The sequence below is a fragment of the Brachionichthys hirsutus genome, chromosome 3, assembly GCF_040956055.1.
Source record: "Brachionichthys hirsutus isolate HB-005 chromosome 3, CSIRO-AGI_Bhir_v1, whole genome shotgun sequence".
Taxonomy (NCBI): domain Eukaryota; kingdom Metazoa; phylum Chordata; class Actinopteri; order Lophiiformes; family Brachionichthyidae; genus Brachionichthys; species Brachionichthys hirsutus.
In genome coordinates, this window is record NC_090899.1 from 8,392,419 (window position 1) to 8,415,689 (window position 23,271).

The 23,271-nt window shown below is 46.8% G+C and overlaps 3 protein-coding genes across 3 annotated transcripts; all 3 read left to right on the top strand.

Annotated features, from left to right (window-relative positions):
• Window positions 1-237: 237 nt before the first annotated feature.
• On the top strand, window positions 238-1,139 carry LOC137915001 (zinc finger protein 774-like). The gene is made up of 2 exons (XM_068758483.1): window positions 238-1,042; window positions 1,126-1,139. Exons 1-2 carry the CDS (start codon window positions 238-240, stop codon window positions 1,137-1,139), a joined length of 819 nt encoding a protein of 272 aa, XP_068614584.1.
• Window positions 1,140-3,411: 2,272 nt separating this feature from the next.
• znf1035 (zinc finger protein 1035) lies at window positions 3,412-6,843 on the top strand. The gene is made up of 2 exons (XM_068758495.1): window positions 3,412-4,309; window positions 6,713-6,843. The coding sequence occupies exons 1-2, from the start codon at window positions 3,412-3,414 to the stop codon at window positions 6,841-6,843; spliced, it is 1,029 nt and encodes a 342-aa protein (XP_068614596.1).
• A 2,555-nt stretch (window positions 6,844-9,398) lies between these two features.
• On the top strand, window positions 9,399-12,046 carry im:7147486 (zinc finger protein 345). Its single transcript, XM_068758506.1, has 2 exons — window positions 9,399-9,992; window positions 10,461-12,046. Exons 1-2 carry the CDS (start codon window positions 9,399-9,401, stop codon window positions 11,724-11,726), a joined length of 1,860 nt encoding a protein of 619 aa, XP_068614607.1. The 3' UTR covers window positions 11,727-12,046.
• The last annotated feature ends 11,225 nt before the right edge of the window (window positions 12,047-23,271 follow it).

A 23,271-nucleotide genomic window follows, 5' to 3' on the forward strand; every position in this document is an offset into this window, starting at 1 on the left:
CCACCAAAACGAAATTCAAAACCAAGCCCAACACCTAAAAACAAAATGCTGGAGGAAAATAAGAAGAAACAAGAACTCCGAGTTGTAACAGTCCCCAAGAGGGAACCACATTACAGATGTACTCTTTGTCCGGCAGTTTTTAGCCATCCTTCTGGAATGTACAGACACAGGAAGAAACACGAGTTGTTTAAGGTCACAGGCAAAAGGGTCAAATACAGGAATTCTATTTCCTCTACAATGCATAAACCACCAACTTTAAGTAGTACAAAGACTGACGAGACCAAGGATACCTCGCAATCGACTGAAGCAATTTCAGATCTTTCTCTGAGCTGCCGTTTCTGTGGACAAAGTTTCAGCACATCACAGTCACTAAAGAAACATATGATAAATCACAGAGGTGAAAAACCATACAGCTGCCTGGAATGTGGAAAAGGATTCAAGAAACTTACACATCTGCTTGTACACAAAAGAGCTCACCAAAGGAGGATACAATGCACTGTCTGCAAAAAGATTCTTCCAACTATTCGAGAACTGATCCAACACAGAAGCTCACATCTTACAAAGGGAATGCTTCAATGTCCAGACTGCAACCTCCAGTTCCAATACCCTGTATATCTCCTCAGGCATATAAAGGCACACAGGCAAAGAGAAATCAAGGCACATAAACATCTAGAGAGATCACAGAAGCAGTCATTGGAACCTGTCAAAGAACAGGGTGGAGCAAAGCAACTGCAGTGTTCCTTATGTCAAGAGGTGTTTAGTGATGCCCATGGACTACGAAAGCACTGTCTTACTCATATAGCAGGGTCCTTGTCACACCAGTGTCCATTTTGCGAAAAACATTTCCCAAATCGCAGAGGTTTGCTACGCCACATGAACAGACACACTGGAGACAAATCATTTTCCTGCACTAACTGTGGAAAACAGTTTTACCGTGACATCTACCTTCAACTTCACAGTGAGCAGTGTTTTCCTGCTCAGACCGAACCACCAGTCACAATGGAGTCAGACAACACCCCTAAACCAAAGAGGACACACAAGTGTAACTATTGTCCTCGGGTGTTTAGTAAGAAAATTCGCCTGAAAAATCATCACTATGGCCACAAGAAGAACTGTCTGCTTCAGTGTTCAAGGTGTGAGAAGTACTTTGGATACACAAAATTAACATCTCATGATAAGAATTGCACTGGTAAAGTGTTGAGTGATGGATTATCAGATCCTAATAGCAATTCCAAGAACAGCACTTCCAAGATGAGACGGAGTATTCCTAAAAAGGATCCACTGCCTGGTTCGGCTAAGACTCTAAGATTTAAATGCTCTTACTGCACGGAGAGATTCAAGTACAGATCATTACTTTTGAGACATATTGTCACACATACTGGTGTGCAACCCTATGCATGTGTACACTGTGGCCACAGATGTGCAAGTAGGGCTCGTTGTGCGAGTCATGAAGCTATCTGTAATGGCGACAACAAAGAGAGGCAGTCCAATGTTGATAGTGACGCAGCAAAACAACTGTCCAATATGCCTACCCTAAGAGTAGTAGCACGAAAGCTCCAGGCAGAAGGAGAAGCTGAGTACAAGTGCAAATTCTGCACAAAGACTTTTATGAAGTCACGGAACCTGAGACGACACATTTTGACCCATAACGAAGTCAAGCCTTATCGCTGCAAAGCCTGTGACAACTGCTTTTCACGATATGATCATCTGAAAGTGCATCAGATTCGTTGCAAAGGAAGAAGATCACGATTGGAAATTCGTATTCCCAAAATAAGTTTAGATGATGTCGGTAAAGGATGGCAAAATAAGTTCAACTTAAATCCTACCGATAAGCAAGAAAAATTTGAGTGTACCATATGTTCAAAGAGCTTCTCAACTCAGGCTAAACTATCCCGCCACAACACTTTGTTTCACTCAATAAAATTATTTGAGTGTGCAGGCTGTGGCGCATCGTTTTCTCATGAAAAATCTCTGAAGCACCATAAGAAGGTAAAAAGGTGCCGAAAGTTGTCCAAGGAAATCAGTGAGCTTTCATTGAGTACAGTTCCACCAAGAGAAAATGTAACAAAACCTCTTGATCGTGTAAGAAACCAAATTCTTCGAACGATCCAGCCTCATTATAGCAAAAACTACAAATACATGTGTAGTTACTGCCCCCGTGCTTTTGGAAATAGCTATCAGTTACGTGTGCACACCCGCTTGCACACCGGAGAGAGACCATTCGCTTGTGATTATTGTGGCGAGAGATTTATTCGAAAGGATTATGTGTTACGACACTTCATAAAATGCATGAAAAAACCTCAGCAAAAAAAAGTGCTCTGTAACAGATGTGGAGGATTTTTCCACCAGCTCAAGCTCAAAAGTCACAAAAGAATTTGCATTGGACCAAAGTCGGCAGTGGACCAAAATCAACCGTTGTTATCTCAAAGTCCAGTGAAAGGCTTTTCTTGTGCATACTGTAGCTCCCGTTTTGTGCTCTTTTCACAACTCCAAGAGCATTTTCTAGATCAACACAAGATGGAAACAATGTTTCCGCCAGCATCAACTGTTCCCCTACAACACCATCTGTCAAATATACCCCACATCAAAGAAGAGCCTGTGGATAAGAGTTATGACGAACAACCTAGCAATTGTGCTAGTTTGGCCAGTAAGATGGACACAGCTGTTGAAGCAGAGGTCTCTAAATCATTTTCCTGCTCAGTGTGCAACATGCGCTTTTTAAATAAAGCTGGACTAATTGGTCATCAGCGAGTACATAGAAAGGATCCTCCGTTTATCTGTAAAACATGCAAAAGAGGCTTCTGGAATAAATTTCTTCTCCGTAATCACTACAGGAAATGTAGATCTGAAAGTAACTGCCAGAGCGATTCGACGAGAAAGTCTGAAGCTCCTTTGAAAGCAGAACTTGATTTTGCTCTGAATGACTCTGTCCTAGTTTTCAATGAAGGCTCCAAAACAATCGGGACAGGGGTTTTGCAGACTAACTTCTCCTGCAAAGAAGAATTGAGTGGATCCCCACAAAATTCCGAAGGAATTGCAACACAGGGCCTCTCAAGCAATGACAAGAAGGCTGTACAATACCAATGTTCGGAATGCGATCAGAGCTTTACGGATGGCTTAATGCTCATTAGTCACCTTGAAGACCATGGAAGAGAAGAACAAGAGAAAAGAAAACGCACTACATGTTTAAAATGTGGAAGTTTTTTCTCCAGCCAAGGACTTCTTGAAAAACATATGAAGACGCATGGTATAAATAAGGACTACTCTTGCCCTAATTGCCCTGAAAGGCTTTCCACCTCATCTGATCTTGAAGCGCACATGTTACGTCATGATCTAAATAAGCCTTACACTTGTAAATTCTGCAATGAAAGACTTTGGACAAGACCAGCCTTGTGTAATCATTACGGTGAAATGCATCGCGATGATGCCTTCACTTGTCGTTTCTGCAACAAGGCCTATTCAGTAAAAAAGTCCCTGTCAAGACATTATAAAAAATGGCATCAACAAGAGCAGAAAGAGTATAGTGACACACAGGAAAAGAAGAGTGCCGAAAAACAACTCGGTAGTCAAGTCAGTACAACTGAAAGTTATGAGGATGACAATAACGAGACCGAAGACAGTGACTCCGACTCTGCACCATACTTTCCATGCCACGTGTGTGGCAAAACATTCCCAACATCAGAAATTCTTGAGGATCATCAGCGGTGCCACTTGGGTGAAAAGCCCCACGAATGCGCCGAATGTGGTCGATGTTTTTTCCAGGCGTCCCAACTGCAGCAGCACCAGCGAATGCACAAATCTGATTTTCAGTGTCAGGCATGTGGCAGGGGTTTTGTCTCTCTTTTTGCTCTTCGTAAACATAAGCATAATCATGGAAAACATCGCCGATACCGTTGTTCCAAGTGTGATTTCAGTTTCACGAAGCCCGCACAGTTAGCAGAACACATGTCTACCCATCGTGAAGAAAACTTCCCATGTGACATATGCAATCGTATGTTTCTTTCTAAGAGTGGTAGAGCTGAACATCGGAAATGTCACTCTAAATCTGGTGGCCATCGCTCCCATTCATTTTCAAGGACAGAGCATAAAGAATCTGATTCACACTCAGAGGTCTCAACGGTGTACAAAGAACTGAAATATCGCTGTGGTGTTTGCAGTGAGCGTTTCGGAGACCCAGAGAAGCTTTCCGAGCATGGATGCATGGCAGCCAAGGAGCGACCCCATACATGTTTGGCCTGTGATAAGCACTTTCTGCATGCATCTCACTTAAAAAAGCACACAACCACGCATGTGCTGTCATTTTCTACAGGTAAATATTCCTGTTATCAATGCAACACAAACTTTTCTTCGTCTCAGCAGTTCCTTAGCCATCTTAGAAACCACGAATGTTCTAAATCAGAAATTAAAGGAGCTTCTGCAGAAAGATTCACGTGTCCAGTTTGCAGGCGGACCTTTGAAAGTGCCGCTAAATTGATTGAGCATTTCTCTGTGCATCCTGATGGTTCGTTTGAATGCAAAATTTGTAAAATCACATTTCCTTCTGAGAGGACGCTTGAAGAGCATGAGCGTCATCATTTGACGTCAGCTACCCAATATGAGTGCACGGTGTGTGGCCAGAACTTTTTGGGAAGTAACCTGTTCCGCCAGCATAGTTGTTTCCCTCAAAAAAACAGAGATATGGTGAACGAACACACAAATCCATTTTCTGAGACATCTCTAACCGATCAAGAAGCGGAATGGGAGAATAATGATGTTACAAGAGAGGACTTTTACAAAAGTAGTCTGTTGGGGCATCAAAATAAACAGCACGGAAATGAAAGGCCTTTCAGATGCGAGCTTTGTGGGAAAACATTTGCCCTGAGGAGGTACCTGAAAGTACACGAGCGAAGGCATCAGCAAAAATCAGCTACACAAACCACGACTACTTTGGCAGGAAAACTCAAATGCACTCAGTGTCACGCTGAATTCAGAACATCACAAGACCTATCGTTGCACTTGAGATGTCATGCTGAAATAGAAGTTGGAGCGTTCCGCTGTGATATGTGCTACAAGTCGTTCGGCAAATGGTCTTATCTTAAGCAGCACCAAGAAAGTCATGTTGGCCAAGTTGTATATGAATGCAATGAATGTGAGAAAGCTTTTGCTTTTCCACATTTGCTGGAGAAACATCAGCTGTCTCATGCTGAGTCCTCACGGTGAAGGATTTGTACATGTCATTGACCTTTTTCTTTCCCAGTTGAGACTGTTAATTTGAAATCCCTGTCATGCCTCACATTTGACTTTGATCATCCGTTTGTGATCCCAGTATAATTTCAATCTTCTTCTTTTTTTTGTCCCATATTTGTGTAGCTCTCTGCTCACGTCAGAACATAATGGAGTTCTAATGTTCTTGGTTCCTATCTACAGTGTATATATTTCTAATATTAGTTGTATAGTGTAAATTAGCCACATAGATTCAGTGTTTGTACATTTATGACAAAATTGTGTAAAGAGTTGTGGCTGACAGTTTGACATTCATGTTGTTCATGAAGCGTCTGGAATAAAAGATGAACCTCTTGATCATATGTGATTATTTGTAGTTTTGCTTACTTTTTTAGTCTGCTTTGTTTTCAATATGTGAGACTTGAACAGGTCATTATAATCTGGTGTTGATATTTTCTATGATGATTCCTGTACAGTTGATCATTTTGTAATTTTCAGTTGAAACTTTCCCTGTTTGCTCTGGGTTGCATTTAGATATTGATTTGAAATTTGAAAGAGATCTTCCATGTGAATATTCTTTACACAAGATGTAAGAAAATATACTTTTTGTTTTCAGTTAAGGAGGAAAATAAACTTGAAAATCTGTAAATCTGTTTCTTTATTCTTTTATACTTTGGGATGAGCTACCTATAATATTGATACAAGTTTCAGTGTGGCACAGCGCTTTGAACGCTCACCCCACATAAATGTCATATCCAGTAAGTGATAAAATGGTTTCCCAACCCAATTTTATGAATCGGTTCCCGATCTCTTTGTATATCCACTATGCAAAGACAATAAAGGCTTTCTATTCTATTCTAAATGGTATTGACTGACATACGCGCACAAATTTAACAGCCACGTGTTTCTGCGGCGCAAACACTGGTTTCGCTTGAAATGATAATTACATCCAGGACCTTTCAAGGGCACAAAAATGTGAATTTTCTTGAAAGTGTCCAAGTCCAACAAGAGGTCACGTGGGGTGATTTCCCAACCCGAATGGAAGGAAAGGCCAAAGAGCAGAAACGCATCCGGAATGTGGCCCTGCAGACACAAACAGAGCAATGAAGGGTCTGCTGTCCAGTGCAGGGAAGAACGCAGCGACCGGTACATTAGGGAGACCGAACAACCACCTGCACCTGAAAGAGACGGGACACTCCTTTAAGGACAGTAATGTCCAGGTGTTAGCCGGGGAAGAGAGATGGTCCATTTCTGAACAGAGGAGGAGGAGGGTTGAGACACCATCTATCAGCCATAGAACTCACACAGGTGAGTTAACATCCGGGACATTTCGTGAAACCCACAATAAACCTGCGAAGGTGTATTATCTCCTGCGCCAGGGCGCGCGCAGGCACTGTCCAGCGCGTTTCCTTGTGGGGGGGGGGGGGGGGGGGGGGGGGGGGGGGGGCTTGACTGCGCATGCGTCATGCTCATCTGCCGCGTGTCCGTCGCGCGCCCGCGCCCGCTGCAGCTGGTGACGGTCTCCGCTTCGACCTGGCCCTCCCTCCGTCCATAGCATCACTTGTTCGGCAGGGAGCTGACAGGTTCTGCGCTGATCCGCAGGGCGGTCCGCGTCGTCCGCTCGGGGAGATGTCTGCCTAGCTCCGGTCCTCCTCGCACCGGCGTGGCTCGTCTTCGGGGAAGCAACGCGCCCGTGGAATAGGTGAGTGCAGAAAGGTAGAGCGGTTGTTATTGTGGAGGAGCCCTCCGGGTCATGGTCGCTAGCCGGCTAGCGGGTTATCGGCCTTCGGGAACGTGGCCACCCTCCCCCGGTAGCTACCAGCATAGCGAGCCTGAGACCGCTGGAGTAAATCGCGGACACCGTATCTTTAATAAACGCCAGGGCGACATCTACGAGGTCTGCTAGCAAGCTAGCACACGCAGCTAGCGGCTCACCGGAGCGATTTGAATTTTGTTAACGGTATCGTGTTTCAAAGAGAGGGAGAAAAACGTCACGACCATAACAACGCGCCCGTGTCTTTGATGGGAGCCGCTTAGCGAGCTAAGTTAGCATGTGCTGGAGATCTGCAGCAAAAAGCCCGTTTCCTCCTGATCTATTACAGGATTCAAAGAAGCGATGTCTACTTCAGGAGTGGCAGAACTTTTAGTCGTGTTGGAAAGAGTGCAAATGTATCGGATATATAAATATATATATATATATATAATGCAGTTATTATAAACTTTAAATATCGTTAGCCTCATGGCACAATTGCTTGTTGGTCAAATTGTGATGTGACTTATGTCCTTGCAGAAAAATGTGTTTTTTCCCGAAAACATTCAAAAATGACTTATGCTATTATGCTATTAGGCTAACGATATTTACAATTGATCCACTCTCTTACATGGTAACGTGAAGAAACCTTTCGCCCTGTCCGAGTGCCATTCCTCCGTGTTCGCTGGAAGTCAAGGTGCAAATAGCTCCTTAACCAGGAGAGCTTTTACCTAAAAACGGGGCTGGGTCTCTAATTTGGGCTCATTTTGGCTCCAGTTAAGATGATTCACAACAAATAGATGAAACATCCCAGCTTTAGCAGTTCATTACGACTACAGTGCAGAGAGAATGTGCTGCAGGCAATGTTACAAGAGAACGACCGCTAACCTTCCGTCCACACCTGGGTGCAGCTCACACAAGGGTGGGGGACGCCGACGCCTCACCTGAATGTTAATGACTCCCGGGGAGCCTGTTGTCATGGTGATCTTGGTCCTTTGCTTCTTTTCTGTATCTGGACTCCCCCAGACATTTAGAACTGAAGACGCCTCTTGGATGAGGTGAAAAGTCTTCAACCAAACTTTTGCTCTTGTTGATTCACATCTTTGAGGCTCCTGCTCAGACTAATGGTTATTGTGGGCTATGCCGCAATGCTGATGCAATGCAGGAATTGTTGTTGAAAACAACAGATGTATCTGTAATTAAATTCCTCTTTCAGTTTAAACGGATGTTAACATTCTGATTAAATACTCGTACCGTACTACGTTAGTGTTAATGAATTTTTACCTCTCACGGATACATTGGAAGATATTTAAACTTTGTTGCAAGCGTTTGAAATATTACGGGAAGTGAAATGCATCAAATAGAATTTGGAAGGTTTATTCATGAGAAAGACGACACGCAATTTGTTTATTCCATACATTAATGTTTTGCCAGAAATATTTAGTGATCTATATAAAAAAATACACATTAGAAACAAACATATTATGCAAATGACAGAACTGGAAATGTTTTGTGTCCTTTTCATCTTTGTTGCCTTGAACTTCCTGGAATCTTTGTGTTTAACTTGCACATTGAGCGCTCAACTAAATCAATCAGTGTGTGTGTGTGTGTGTGTGGTGGGGGGGGGGGTTAAGAGTTCATCCATGAACGCCTCATTGCAGTGAAAAGTTCATTAAGTAGAAGTGACAGCTTATTTCTGTGATGGCCGGCATTTGTCCGTCCGTCCGTCCGTTAGCAAGATAACTCAAAAGGTTCTGGATGGATCTAGATTTTTTTTTCCAAATTAGTCAAGTGCATCAGGTAAATTGTTTTTTGTGTTTTTGCTGAGAATGCGTGAAAATAATTTGTCCTTTTTGACTTGGTGACGTCAGTTTCTCTTTGTGTTTCACTTACAGGAAACCGCCCTGCTTCCATGATGCTTGGGTTCCAGGGAAGCACGTCTGCCTCCAAGGTGCACCGTTGTGTGGCATGCTCAGCCACCTTCACCGGATTGGCCTCCTTGCTGGTACACCAGGCAACCCATGCTGGTGCACTTGCCAAGGTCCAGACGCCTCCACGGCCGAACGGCAGCCCACACGAAATGCGGCGTTCGAGCGTGGACGCGTCCGACGAACGGCAGACTTCGCCAGCACCAAGTCCCTCGCCTTCTTTTTATATTTGCGATTGTGGAGAGGAATTTCATGACTTCCATCTTATGTCTGAGCACAAGCGCTCTCATGTCCCCGAGCTGCAGCGGCTGCCGACCGTGGATGACAGCAGTGCAGGTTTGTCCACCCAGCCGGGTTTTGTCCATCGCCCTTCGACTTCAACGTCTCCAGGAATTGAAATTCCCACAGTTACAGGCCAAAAAGAAGATGTGAGCCAAGAGGGTGGCGTTCCCATAGTAACTCCTCAAGGTGATTCTCCATGCCCTCAAGAAGGCGACGATGTGAAAGAACATGAGAACATGTCGACTGCAGCTGGGCAGATATCCGAGGCCGGGAGCGTGTATTTCCCAGACGATACTAAATCCGTTGTCAAACATGCAAATGGTGAGAATGTTCCCAGTAAAAAGCATCTCATGAAGCTGCTGGCGTCGGCATACATGAAGCGTTTTAAAGATCCTCTGTCTCAGGATGAGAACAATGAGAGTTTTAGCACCAAACGAGAAGCTTTCCCTGTTGATGTAACAACGGGAGCTGTAGCCGGGGAGCCCCTCAACAACCAGCTCTCTGTTGCAGAGTTGAGGAGGCTGCTTACGACGCCAAGCATAAAGACCAAAGCTCCGTCCATCAGCAGAGTTCTGGAGTCAAGTAGAAAGAAAATTGTCTCTCTGACCAAGACTTTCTCGCCCGTTGTGGTGCTTGAAACGCGTCAGAAACTCAAGGATTCTAGCATGAGCGGTACTTATGGGAGATATCAATGTGGCCGCTGTCGTAAGGTTTTTCAAAATGTGGACAAACTGACAGAGCATCACTTCTTGCACAAAAAAGAGCGGATCAAATGTTGCCGGCATTGCAAACAACTCATTATAGGGCGGGTCCCTTTACCTGACAGTCATGTATGCACGTCTAAGGGATTTCATCTGTCACGGTCCTTAAAAAACAAGTCACCAAGTGGCCAAAAGCTAGTGCCATTCCATAGTCTGAGCGGTACAAGAAAAGTTTTCTTCTGTCCGTTGTGCAAGCACAGTTATGCACGGAGGTGGAATCTCAAGAACCACAAGTGCCAGGGTCCTGGAAGGGCGTTCTCTCAGCGGGCCGCTTTCTCCATTCACAAAATGGCATTATTAAAATCACATAAAGCCAAAACCGATGCGGCGGTTAACGCTCTTCCTCAAAGCTGGAGCGTCGCTGTGGGTACTGAGGCTGATCGTCATATCAAAGAGGAGGAGATTTCTCTCAATGCGGAACAACCTGCACCTTCAAATGCGGCCTGGATGCATCCAGCAAAAAGCTTCCCACCATTTTGCTCCAAATCTTCTGTGATGGAGCCGCGCGATGATTCCTTGTGTGGGGTTTCACTTCAGCAAGAAAGTCCAAATATCGCCTGGGATGCAGCGGACAGGGATAACCAAGACGGTCATGAAGGGCAGTGGACGATGCCTTTGGATGGTGAAATGGAAGAACTCGGCTCTGTGGAGAAAACCGACGACGGAATAGAGGTGAGCGAATCTCTGTCGCTCAAAAATGAAGAGGCTGTGTCGCCAGGTCTGCGTTATTTTGTCAGCGATGGCGTGAAACGTTTCCCGTGTACCAGGTGTCAGAAAACCTACAGTCGCCCGTCTACTTTAAGGCGCCACCTACGGCTCTGCGGTTTCAGGCCACGCGGACTCGGGACAGTAACACCGAGTGCTAGTCAAGGTGCCAAACCATTAAAAGCCACTCTGTTTCCTTGCTTTGTCTGTGGAAAGACTTTCAATCGCAAAGATAACATGGTCACTCACAGAAACAAGTGCCAGCTGCGACAAACAAAGGCCAAAATGGATCGAGAGGCTGCACAGCGGAGCGAATCAGGAGGCGCAACAGACGGGCAAAGCCCCGAGAACGATGGGGGCAACTGGGGCATCATGTCGCTGCCCTCTGTGCTTCCCAGGAGGGTGACGTGTGAATGCGGTGCTGGATTTACGTCTCCGAGTCTTCTCCTGGAGCATCTGCAGAAGCACGCACGGGAATCCTACACGTGTCCAACTTGTGGGGAGACGGTTAATTCCTGGGCAGACTATGAAGTTCATCTGCAGATCCACATGCGTCCTCGGCATCAGTTGCTGAAGGGAATGCGAGCGCAGCGATCACAGCCTCTATTGCTTCGATTTGAGCAGCAGCAACAACCTCAGTCAGTGCAGAAGCAAATTGTCAAAGCGGATCAGTATCCAAATCAAATAAGAAGGAAGCAGCGGATCGCGTGCGCACGGTGTTGCAATACGTTCGCCAGTCGCTGTTCACTGAGAAGACATCTTTCCGAGAATCGATGCAAAGGTTTGCGGCCGACGAACCCGCCCAAAACGTACCGCTGTTCCCACTGCAGCTCCGACTTCCCGAACACGATTAGTCTTCTGTTTCACCAGAGGAGTGGAACTTGCAAGCCCACTATCAAGCCGGTGCGCTGCCCCGTTTGCCTTCGCTGGTTTGGCACCGTGGACAATCTGCAGAAACACCTGCTGACTCACAAACAGACCGAAAGCTATCGCTGCGACGTCTGTCAGGGAACGTACCTCAGCCTCAAATCGCTCAAGAACCACCGCAGGAGGATTCATCGCATTCTGGTCGGAAACGCTCAGTCGAAGAGCAGCTGAGCCCTCAGTGTGCCGCTGCAGCTTTTAGCATAGATATGGTGCATTTTGGGTAAAACAAAAAACTTCATCTACCAGTTGTCTCCTTTTATTTTGGTATTGTACAGCCATATGTGTATATACGCATATATATTTTGTAAAACACTGTTAGAGTAGAGCACCACTGGTACAACAAAAGAAAATACTTGTTTTTTTTAAGAGTTCACGGTTTTATGAATCATCTTTTTACTACGTGTTAATTCAGCATTAAATGTTTATACATTTTTGTTAACCAAGCATTTGTCACAAAGGTTGCTGTGATGTACAGTGTCGTTCCTGGTGTTAATAAACTTACCATTATATGAAATACACATGATTTTATGTACTTCTGGCGCGTGAAGGAACGAGTAAAAGAAGCAAGAAGCTCTTCTATTCAAAGTTGTGCAAATGGCTCATTTTAAGATAAGATGAATTCTGTTATACGTTAAAAACAAGCCAATGTTATCTCATCTAGCATTTTATCCATGCTTCATTATTCAGGTAATCAGAAGCCTTTAGTGATGTTTGGATTGATACTCGCGTATCAATACTTCCGATACTTCAGTCATTTAATGTAACGTATCGTTAACAGGAACGCAGTGGAAAGCAACTCAATTATAGAGATCTTGTGTAAATGATGCGGTTGGTGGGGACTATTATTTTCTTCGGTCTGGGTAAGTGCGTCAGTCTGTCGGCACAATGGCAGAGTTGCAGATATCTGTAGTTCAGATTTTCCCAGTAAAAGAGTATTTCAGATGTCTGCGTCTACATTCTTCCTATCCCTAATTGTCATTTCAGATATCCATAAAGACATTCCTCCTAGCCGAATAACATCACTTCACCATTCATGTGAAGGGGGGGTTGTCATTACAGATAGCTACAGTTCAGTTACAATGTGAATTACTGATGTCTACAACTGAATTGTGGATATCTGTAATTCACATCGTGGATATCTGCATGTTCATTTTTTGGATGTCTCAAACATATCTACAGTTCGGTTGCAGATGCCAGCCCATCGCCCTTTCAGCAGCGTGGTGCCCTTCAGTCTGCCCCTCTCGCTTGGCAGCAGCAGGACCAGATGGTGATGGAGGGATTGAGTCTGGGCTCAGTGCTGCAGAAGACTTGCACTATTGATGCTTTTGAGTGGCTGCACAGAAACAGTCCGAGGTGCCCTCAAAATGAAACGTTTTCCTGTGCTTTTAGGGCCAATGTTCTAAAAATAAAATGCACAGTCATTTTTTTCGGAGGCTTTTAACACAGTCCTTACCAACAAAAAAAAAAGAGTAGGCTGTTTTGATTTTATTTTTATTTTAATTCAATGTGGCAGAATCCTCGAAGTCCACAAACATGCAACTGAGCGTTTGCTTTTGCGTTAATTGAGACTACGGTGGCCGGAAAGGTGAAGCAGAACAATCTGGCCGACAGGTGTCAGTAAAGCGACGCGAAGTCTTGACGTTCAGGCGCCGAAACGCAGCATCCGTAGAAGAAGAAGATGGAGGCTTCGGTTTTTGTGTTGTGCCTGATGCGCTAGCTGGGGCTCGTTTTAAACACCGGCGAGTTGGTGGAATTCCTCATGTCCCACGCACTCACGGTCAGAAAGCCTTAGCGCGTAATCCCAAGGGTTTACCGGGATTATTGGCGCGTCGTGAACGGGACGCTAGGGTAAGCTAACGTTGTTGCTCACAAGCTAGCTGGGTAAACTAGCTTTAGCATGCTACGCGCGCGTTCTCAATACAATACAATCCATCGCTAATATGTTTTCCACGTATTCAGCTGTGTGGGGGGATAATATAGGTCATAACTGCGCACTGTGTTTTACAATTAATAAGGTGAAAGGTCAATGAAGTGTTTCTGGAACGTCTTCTCTCGAGTTGCTTTCAGTGATGAATAAATTACAGTTTCGTGCATGCCCTTATTAAAATAGCCTTTTGAGTCAGTCGCTAAAATAAAACAATGAGACATAAATGCATTGATGACGTCACTTTCTTTCTATCTGTGTTTAAATTGATCCGGCCGCCTGTCTCCAGCAGGACACGACAGCAGCCCGGCCATGGAGCAAAGAAGGTACAGACCGCAAGATGGCCGAAGCAGAGGCCTGATGAACGCTGATCGATTCTGCTTCAGCTGCGAGCAGATATTCTCGAGTCGGAAATGCCTGGAGCAGCACGTATGTTCCGCTACGAGTTTCATCTGCTCGTGCGGGACGGAGTTCACCTACTACAAAGACATGCTGGAACACAGCACGACGCACGAACCGGGGCACCAGGTGCTCGACCACGGGACGATACGGAAGCGCAGGATGGAGAAGCGCATGGAAGAAGAGGCGCAGCTGAAGAGACTCGAGACCGGCGAGGTTGTGTGGAAGGCGCCGGGGAAGAAGCTCTCCCAAGCGCCCGAGTCGTACCCCTCTCTGTCCCGAGCGTCCGTTCAGCCGCACCCCGTTTACTCCTCGTCGGCGGAGATTAAGAAGATATTTTCGGATGTCGGCGCACCGACGGTCGATCTTTGGACGCTTTACCAGCCGGTGGTGTTGATGCACATGGAGTGCAAATTTAGTAGACAAAAGCCCTATATCTGTGGGAAATGTGGACAGTGTTTCGTGACCAAGACCTCGCTCATATCCCACCACAACGCCCACGTCACGGATAAAGTCTCTGGCTGCATAGGGTGCGGGTTTTTGCTCTCCAGCAAGAAGTTAGTGCCTCGCTTCCACGCTTGTAACTCGCCCGGCAATGCGACCAAATCCAGAATAATCACCGCGAAGCCGCTGAGGCCAAATCAGGTGTTTAGAGCTCAGCGCCCGAGCGGACCGCAGACCGCCTCTCGCCCGGAGCTGAAAGGTCCGGAGCACGGCGCGGCGGGAAAAGACAGCCCGACGTCTCGTGTCGTTTCTACGCTGCCGTTGAAAAACCTCAATTTCAAATCGTACCACCAAAACGAAGAGAGACTTTGTGTCGCTCCGTTCTCACCGATGAAGAGTCGCGTCTCCATCAGCCTTCCACCAAAGCGCCAGAGTCCGAGTTCTTTTGGCTTTAACGGCGGCAAGCTTCCCGTCGCTCCCGCCGGGCAGTTGAAGACCCCCGTAAACTCGGCGCCGTTCGGCCGGTGCGAACCAACAAAAACGTCTGCAGCTGGATTCACCTGCCGAGTCTGTCAGACGCCGTTTGAAACGGCTCAGCTGCTTCAGAGGCACAAGTGTGTCAAAGCGCGGGAATTTATGGCACGCCACGTGCACCGCGGCAAACAGAACTTCCAGCTAATGAGGGCGGTCCCAGTGGCCAACCGGAATCCGGCTCAGGCGAACCAACAACAGTTTGGGATTCCGGCGAAAAGCCGAGCCACGGCCGCCGCCCTGGACGCGGGGGCCGTCCCCGTGAACGGCGACGTGGACGTGGACGTCGAGGACGATTGTTACATTGTTGAAAACGAACCGGACAAACCTGCCGAGATGATTTATCAAGTCACGTCATCTGTTCCTATAAAGACTTGATGCGGCTAGAGCGGCGTATCCAGGTTCTGTTGATGATTTGTTGTTGTTATGGACCAAGCCCTTAACGACCAGTTCTTTTGATCTTATTATTTTTTACTAATATCCGCTTGTTTCAGTCGATGCCACGGGAATGTGACGCCTGCTTGCTTTCGCCAGATGACTTCAAAGATCTAGCCGTGTGAAATGATTTGAAAAGTAGAGTTCCCGTCCCAGTAAGCGACCCAGAAATGGGTTTGCCGAGTCGTTATCCCCACATGTTTAAATCACTAGAGTTTATTATTGGAATGTATGTTCTCCTACATTTGATAGAATCACCAAGTATGGTATTGTAGCTTTCTTTTATATTATTACACTTCTTAATATGACCAGAATGTGCTGTGGGAATGTTCCACAATGTACTTTGTTCTTTCCAACTTTAAGAAAATGTTGAATTAAACCAATTAGAATTTCCAAACTCCCCTTATGTGTTGATCAATGCGGCATTTTAGAAGTTCGGTGAAGTTTATCATGACGGATGGACACATTGTGCTTTCAGCCTGAAATCACAGTGGATGTTACGGGTAGTTACAAAAGTGTGTTAACATAAGTCACAACGGAGCCCCGTTAAAACTATAATTATCTCTGCTGAGGAGGTTTTGTTTTATGGTTTGTTTGTTTGATGTTAGCAAGATAACTCAAAAGGTTATGGATGGATCTTGATGAAATTTTCCGGAAATGTTGGGAATGTTACCAGGAATAGTTTATTACATTTTGGTGATGAGCCAGAAGCGATCCTGGATTCTGGATTACTTTGATATTTTCGTTAACATTGCAGTCAATGGAGCTGAGTAGTGGAGACAGTACTCCGTACTAATATGCTATAATCAAAGATATACTGTTGTTACTGCTTCTGATTGATGACATTCCCTCATGTTTGAGAATGCTTGATTTTATAGTAGGAAATTATGGTCTGTACCTTTTCCGATACATTTGCTCAACACTCCCTAACTAATAAATGAGCTTGTGCTGTATTTAAGTAGTGCTTTTGTTTTGACTTCCAGAGTCCTGCGGCCTCATTTATCAACCGTGTGTAGAAAAGGTTCTAAATTCGTTCACAATGCGTGTGTGTGGCCTCCTGAAAGGTGCATTTTCAGGGCTGTTTTGAATGAGGCCATCGAGGTGCATGTTTTGAGGGCAGGAGTCAAGCGGTTCCACCCTTGGGTGCATTCAGACACGCCTTCAATTGACCATATATGGTAGCAGCAGGCCCCTTAAAACGTCATTTGAATGTACAGTATATATTTCTCGTCAAAATCATGGCAATCAGCCAAGAAGAGGAATCTCACGGACACAAACAAGACATTCTGCGTCCATTTATGATGAGGTCATCAACAGCGACGGGAAGACGCGATGCGGCGTTCAGGTGCTATTTGTGTGCTTGAGATATTAAATGGCTTGTACGCTTAAGTATTTGCTAAATGTATTCAGAATCAGGACTAGGTGATATCTGTGTATTTTTCATTTCAATAATTAGACTACAGTTCCAATAACCCGTTACAGGTGAAGCATAATGTAGGAATAAACTTTAATTAGATTCGGATGCATTTAAAACTTGAAGTTGTGATTCCCGAACTTCCCACAGTCCCTGAAGTATCTGCCGGGTGGCCGGCACGCTTTCGTTCGTGTCGCTTCGTGCTTTTGGATATCGGTGCTGCAACCGGGTCTGAGAAGAAGGGAGAAACCAAGCCGGCATATTCAGCGCAGGTCTCAGGCAAATGCACACGCTGGAAGAAAAAGTGCGACCGAGCATAGCTAGCCGGCTAGCCTAGCCTAGCTTAGCTAGCTAGCTGAGCAGGGGTCGGTGCATGGCTGCACAGAAACCTGCCCCGGATCTCTCCTTCGCAGGCAAGCAGTTTGTGTTTACTCGCGCTCATCGCGTTCGGTGACTGATGCTAACTGATGCTAACATGCTGTCCGTAGTTATAAAGGTAATAATATCATCGGACATAATTCAGGGTTACTCTGTGTGGCCTCCAGCGGCAGATAGCTAGCTAGCTAGCTAGCTATCTGGCCCCACGAACGAGAACGACATGTTCTGTTTGTGTAGTTCTAACAGCTAAAGGATGAAATTACAGGATATTTAGCGGTAAAAAGGCTTTACGGAGGACATTTATTGGTAACGTAACGTTTGTTTTGCATCGTGCGTGTATTCAGTGTTTCGCTGATCGTTTATTTACGTTCTGAACAGTTCAGCTGATTCTTATATTATAAGTTTCCAAAATGCAGATGTGTTTATGAGTTATTTCACTTAAATATTCCTCACTTTTCTTCGTTTGTGAGACGTGACTGTCAAGCAGCCTTTTTAAATTATAAAGTATCATCCTCGTTACAAATCCTTCTGGATTCGTTACTTTGCCCCCCCCCCCCCCTAATCCAACAGCTTCCTGTATTTATATCAAACTCTGGTACATGACTACATATCACTGATATATTATAACAACATTTTCTCTCCATCAAAGCAGATTGTATTCCACACTTTACTGCAGCTTTGTGAGGTCCAGCCTTTTTGTCTGTTTGATCCACAGACTTGTGATGGCGAGTAAAATGTCCTTCGGCAGAGGAAGCAGTGAACAAAATGCAGTCTCTGAGCTAACTTCTATGGCGACACGTCCTCACAGCGCTGTTCACGCTGCTTCGGGCTGCAAGCAGGTCATATTGCTGCCTCTCAGAGATTCTGGCTTGATTGAGGAACGTGCTCGTGGAATGCATTTGGGCATTTTCTGAATAAATCCAAACATTAACTTTAATATTAGTGTTTGATGCTGTTTTTAGAAATATATTTATTTGCCATAAATATAGTACCGGTGCGTAAGAGAGATGTGCGGCTCCTCATGTTAACCAAAACCAAATTAACACTACGTAAGTTCTACATGTTAATTGTTAATTAAGGCAGAACGTTTATCCAATAACTAAATCGGCAGTTTAAGAGATCAGGATCAGCTGCATTTGAATGCTTCCGATGAGTTCGCTCTCTGACCTCTGACCTGATTGCAGTTGGGCTCCAAGACAGACTGCTAATCTAAAAATCATTCTTAAGACTTTTTTAGTGGAGAGCAGAATAAAACGTTACCTCAGTTGTGTGAAGTCGTCCCGCCCCAAAGCAGCGAAGCATCTAAGCTACAGCTACGCTGTAACCGCTGTTTGATCAGGAGTCTAAAGCGAGTCAGAGTCCTTTCATGGGATTCTTTTTACACCAGATTCCTGAAACAAATCGACGAGGCTCTGGATTCTTCTCTCTAAAGCTGAGAGGGTCTTCAAGGGACGTGAGCTTCGGTCTCATCACTCTCCCATTGGGACCGTTTTTGCTCAGTGTTTCTCAATAGCGACGCCATGAACCTTTCATGAGGAGAGGGGGGGCCTGCAGGTCCTTGCATTTAATATTAAATTTTATATATGATCTTCTTTTGTATACTTTTGAGACTTTCTGTATGAGCCTCGCTGCACTCGTGGAGGCTGCTGCTCATGGGAATGTTCACTGCCGTGCTGAGTGTTCCGTATTTGTAGCCTTCCTGTGGAACCCCAGAGCCGTAGATGGCTTTATACCCCCTCCCTCACTGATGCTCTGGGTCTGGCCTGGGTGTGTCTCGTCCAGCTCCCACCATTTATTGATGCTGCTTGTTGGACGTCCATCTTTTGTGTTTACTCAGGCAGCCTCTGTTTTGTGTTAAATTCTGTTTGAAGAACTAAAACAGTTCAGAATTCTGCATTGTAAAAATAACGACACAACAATGGGAGAAATCCGTATCGACCTTTTCTCATCACTGTTTAGTTAAAATTCTTGCCGTGAGGTCATTGGATTCGTGGACTCGACTGCATACAAGCAAAGGTATGGACACGGAACAAAGTATAAAATAATGTTGAGTCACAAATGTAATTCTTGTTTCCTCATAGATACCTGAAGACGAGAAGCGCTGTCAGGAAGCCCTGGACTCTCGGTGGGGAGAGGGAATGAAAGCCACAGGTCTGAGTCAAGCTGCAGCTGAATCCCACTCGTTGGGACACATGGAGTCTGATGGCCTCGGCGACTCTGCAACAGTAGGTGGAACAGATTGTCAACACAGCGAGCAAAATGCAGGGGTGGAAGCACAGCCTCGAAAGACATCTGCAAGTGTGTGCAGCTCGACGACAGACGGTCACGGAAAAGCTGTGGAAGTCAGAAAGCGCGGGCGCCCTCGCAAAAGAAGGCCACCGGTGGCCGCAAAGAGAAAGAGCGAAGGTCCCGAGCCTGCCGGGGGGGGCGCCGTGCAGCACGGGGAGATCAGCACGACGATACCTTTACCGACGTGCCCAGAGAGCCGCAACAACAACGATGGCTTCCCCTTTGTCAACGGATCTCCTCAAAGCGCGATCCCAGATCCTCGTCCGCTGCCTGATTGTAAAGTAGGAGACGTCGAAGGCGTCCCTGTGCTGCCAAAAAGAAAAAGAGGAAGACCCAAAAAAACGGAGAGGACTGCTTCGCGTCCTCCTGCTCCGTCCACTCACATTAGCTTAAGGGGACCTGCACAGCGCCTGAGGAGTAGAGAAGAACCGCCTCCAACGCAGGATTCAAAGAGTGAATCGGACAGAAAGGAGGACCCCACGCCACCTGAAGGGAAGCCTGCGGAAAGTAGCGATGCTTCCAACGTTCAGGGTAATGAAAGGAAGGGGGGAACGCTGGCCAGCCAGCCGGTCGCTGATCAGCAAATTCCGGCTAAGCTGTCGAGCCTGGATGTTTCCCAGGATTCCTCGTCTGTGACGATCAATGAGAGCGACTCTGTTGAGCGAGCAGAGGAGGAAAAGCAGGTGGAAGCCGAGACTGACACAGATGGAACGGGGGATCGTCTCCCCCCACAGGCTGGGGATGGACCGGAGCGGCAGACGGAGCAAAAGGAAGGTGCGCCGTTACAAACGGAACTTAATTCCCAGCATGCAGCTGAGATTGAAGTGGTTCCTTCTGAAGGACTGAAGAGTCCGAACCTGGAAAAGCCCACTCAAAGTGATGACCCTGAAATACCAGGGTCAGCTGACACGGGTGACGAAGAGGAGCCACGGCCGGAAAACAGTCTGGAATCTCCGAGGGACGCGATCTTACCGAACGCGGAAGCGTCGGGCGCAGATGTTGTGACGTCGTCTGAGCAGCCGCACAAGCCTGTTGAGGACCTTCCCGCGGTGAAGAGCGAGGACATCGAGGTCGATCTGGATCACGCAAAGTCAAATGCATCGTTCCGGTGCGACGCCGACGTTGGAGCCGAGGGTTCAAGCTGTGTGCAAAACACTTTAAGACGCAAGAGAGGTGGGAGGAGGAGGAGGAGGAGGAAGAGGTGTAATGTCCGGCTGCCGAGAGCGCAGCCTGTTGAGGGCGCAGAAGCCAACAATGATACTCACCAAAAAAGTGAGGGAGGCGGCATGGATCAGCTTGACAGCGTAAATGTAATCTACACTAAAAGAGGAGGGAAAAAGTTGTTCAAATGTGGCCACTGTGGACAGATATGCAAATTCCTGTCTCAGTTCGTCATCCATCAGCGCGTCCACACCGGAGAACGGCCTTTCAAGTGCTCCGAATGCGACAAAGCTTTCAGCAAAAACTCCAACTTAAACCTTCATCTCAAAACGCACAATAAGAACAGCGTGTATCAGAAGTGTCCGGTTTGCGACATCAGTTTCTGCTGCTCCGAGTACGCGTCTCACATGGAGACGCACGCAGACGAGCCGGACCGGGACACCGGGAACGGACAACCGGGAAAGCGCCGCAGGCGGATTGAGGTTAAACACGCTCCTGCTCCAGAGCCCCCGGAAAAGAAGGAGAGGAAAGTGGAAAAGGAGGAGAGGAAAGTGGAAAAGGAGAGGAAAGTGGAAAAGGAGGAGAGGCAAGTGGAAAAGGAGAGGAAAGTGGAAAAGGAGAGGCAAGTGGGAAAGGAGAGGCAAGTGGGAAAGGAGAGGCAAGTGGGAAAGGAGAGGCAAGTGGGAAAGGAGAGGCAAGTGGAAAAGGAGAGGCAAGTGGGAAAGGAGGAGAGGCAAGTGGAAAAGAAGGAAAAAAGGAAAGTGTGCCAGTACTGTGGTAAAGCGTTCCGCTTCCCCTCTGCCCTCGTCAGACACGTGCGCGTCCACACCGGGGAGAAACCTTATAAATGCGATATATGCGGCAAAGCCTTCGGCCAGGCCTATTTCCTCCGCGTCCATGAGCTGACGCACTGGTCGGTGAAGCGGTACAACTGCACACGTTGCGAAAAGTCATTCACCCACTACAGCAACGCCAAAAATCACGCCTGCAGGCCTTCGGCCGGCGACGATAACGTGAAACCCAACAGACGAGTGAAGCCGTCGCTGACGTACACTTGCCACATCTGCAAGAAGGTCATCGACAACCTGCAGGGCTTCAACAGCCACATGAGGACCCACACGGGTACGAAACTTTATCGCTGCGTCTACTGCGACAAGCTGTTTGGCGCGCTGTCTGAATTTAGCACTCATCGCAGTCGGTGTCGAGCGGCAAACGCCGCTTCCGCTTCGCCGGTGAAAGAGGAGACCGTGTCGCTGATACCGTATTCGGTGCTTCCGCTCAGATTTTCATCGGATGATTCTCTCACGGATGTGCGTTTCGAAACGCGGAGAGAAACGTCCCAGATTAGCCGCAAGAAGCGCGTCGCTGACTTGAACAAGCCGTTCCAGGCGGCGGCCGAGCCGGCTCGCCCCCCGTCGCACTTGGTGTCAACATTAAACAGACTAGATAACCGCTCAGACCCCAGGAAGTACTCGTGCCCCGGCTGCGGGCGACTGTTCAGACACATGGGCAGACTCCGAGCCCACATGCTGACTCATGTGCCTGGTCAAAGCTACACCTGCACCTGCTGCGGCAAGACTCTGGGAGACTGGAAGAAACTGTGGCGCCACCAGCGAGTCCACCGGCAGAGACGGGGCCGGTTCACCTGTCCTCGCTGTGGACGGGGGTTTCGGTTTGTCGGGCCGTACAAGGAGCACATGAGGGAGCACCCGGAGTTCCAGTGGGTTCAGGTCCGGCCCAGGAGGGTGTTCCTGCCCTACCGGTGCGACCGGTGCAGAAGCAGCTTCAGGACTCTGGACTTGCTGTTCAGCCACCAGCTTTGCCATCCCTCAACACAAGACGTGCACAAGGACACCCACTTTGTTTTATCCGTAGACGATCGTCCCACGCAGCCCAACGCGAATGTTTTCACAGCGCCGGTCGACCGCCACGTTACGACGCCCCGCCCAGAACAAAGACGGGATCGCCCAAGCCCCGTATCCAGTTACCCAGAGTTAGTTCCTCACAAGTCGCCTCTAGTGCACAAGACATCCCTGGTCCAAAATGAGGGCGGGGACTTGAGTCAAACTTTGCGTCGCCCTGGCAACGCACATCCAAACCAAGATGGAGGAAGCATTCTAGTAGACGAGGAGTGTCTCGGAAAACCAAGCGCTCCCTTGAGAACTGTTAAAACGGGCATCGGCCAAAATGCCAGCGTATCGAGTGAAGGGGCCTCAGACGGTGTTGCGTGTGTCGTGTGTGGGAACGCATATCCTGCCGTTTCAGATTTATATCAACATTATTTGCAGCATGCAAGAGGTGAGGTGTTTTGAATCTAAAACATTAATTAGGTAGAAGTGACGGTTTTATTTTCACCTCCACCGAGGCGGAGGTTTTGTGATGGCCGGCGTTTGTTTGTCCGTCCGTCCGTTAGCAAGATAGCTCGAAAGGTTCTGGGTGGATCTTGATGAAATGTGGGGACAAGCACCCAAATAGTTGATACATTTCAATTATTACCTGGCCTTGATACATTCATTGATTAATGTGGACGATCCTGTATGTTTGTTCTCCAGGTCATTTCTTGTGTATGAAAGTGAAACTGTTGCTCAGCGTTTTCTGAATTAAAATTTATGTTCAGATGTAAAAAGCATTATAAACCGAAAGCTAGTGTTAGCAATTTTTCATTCAAGTGTTTCAAAACGCACATTCCACAACGTAAACATCTCGTTGAAAGGCAGCGTTGTTGCATCCAGTACTGTTCG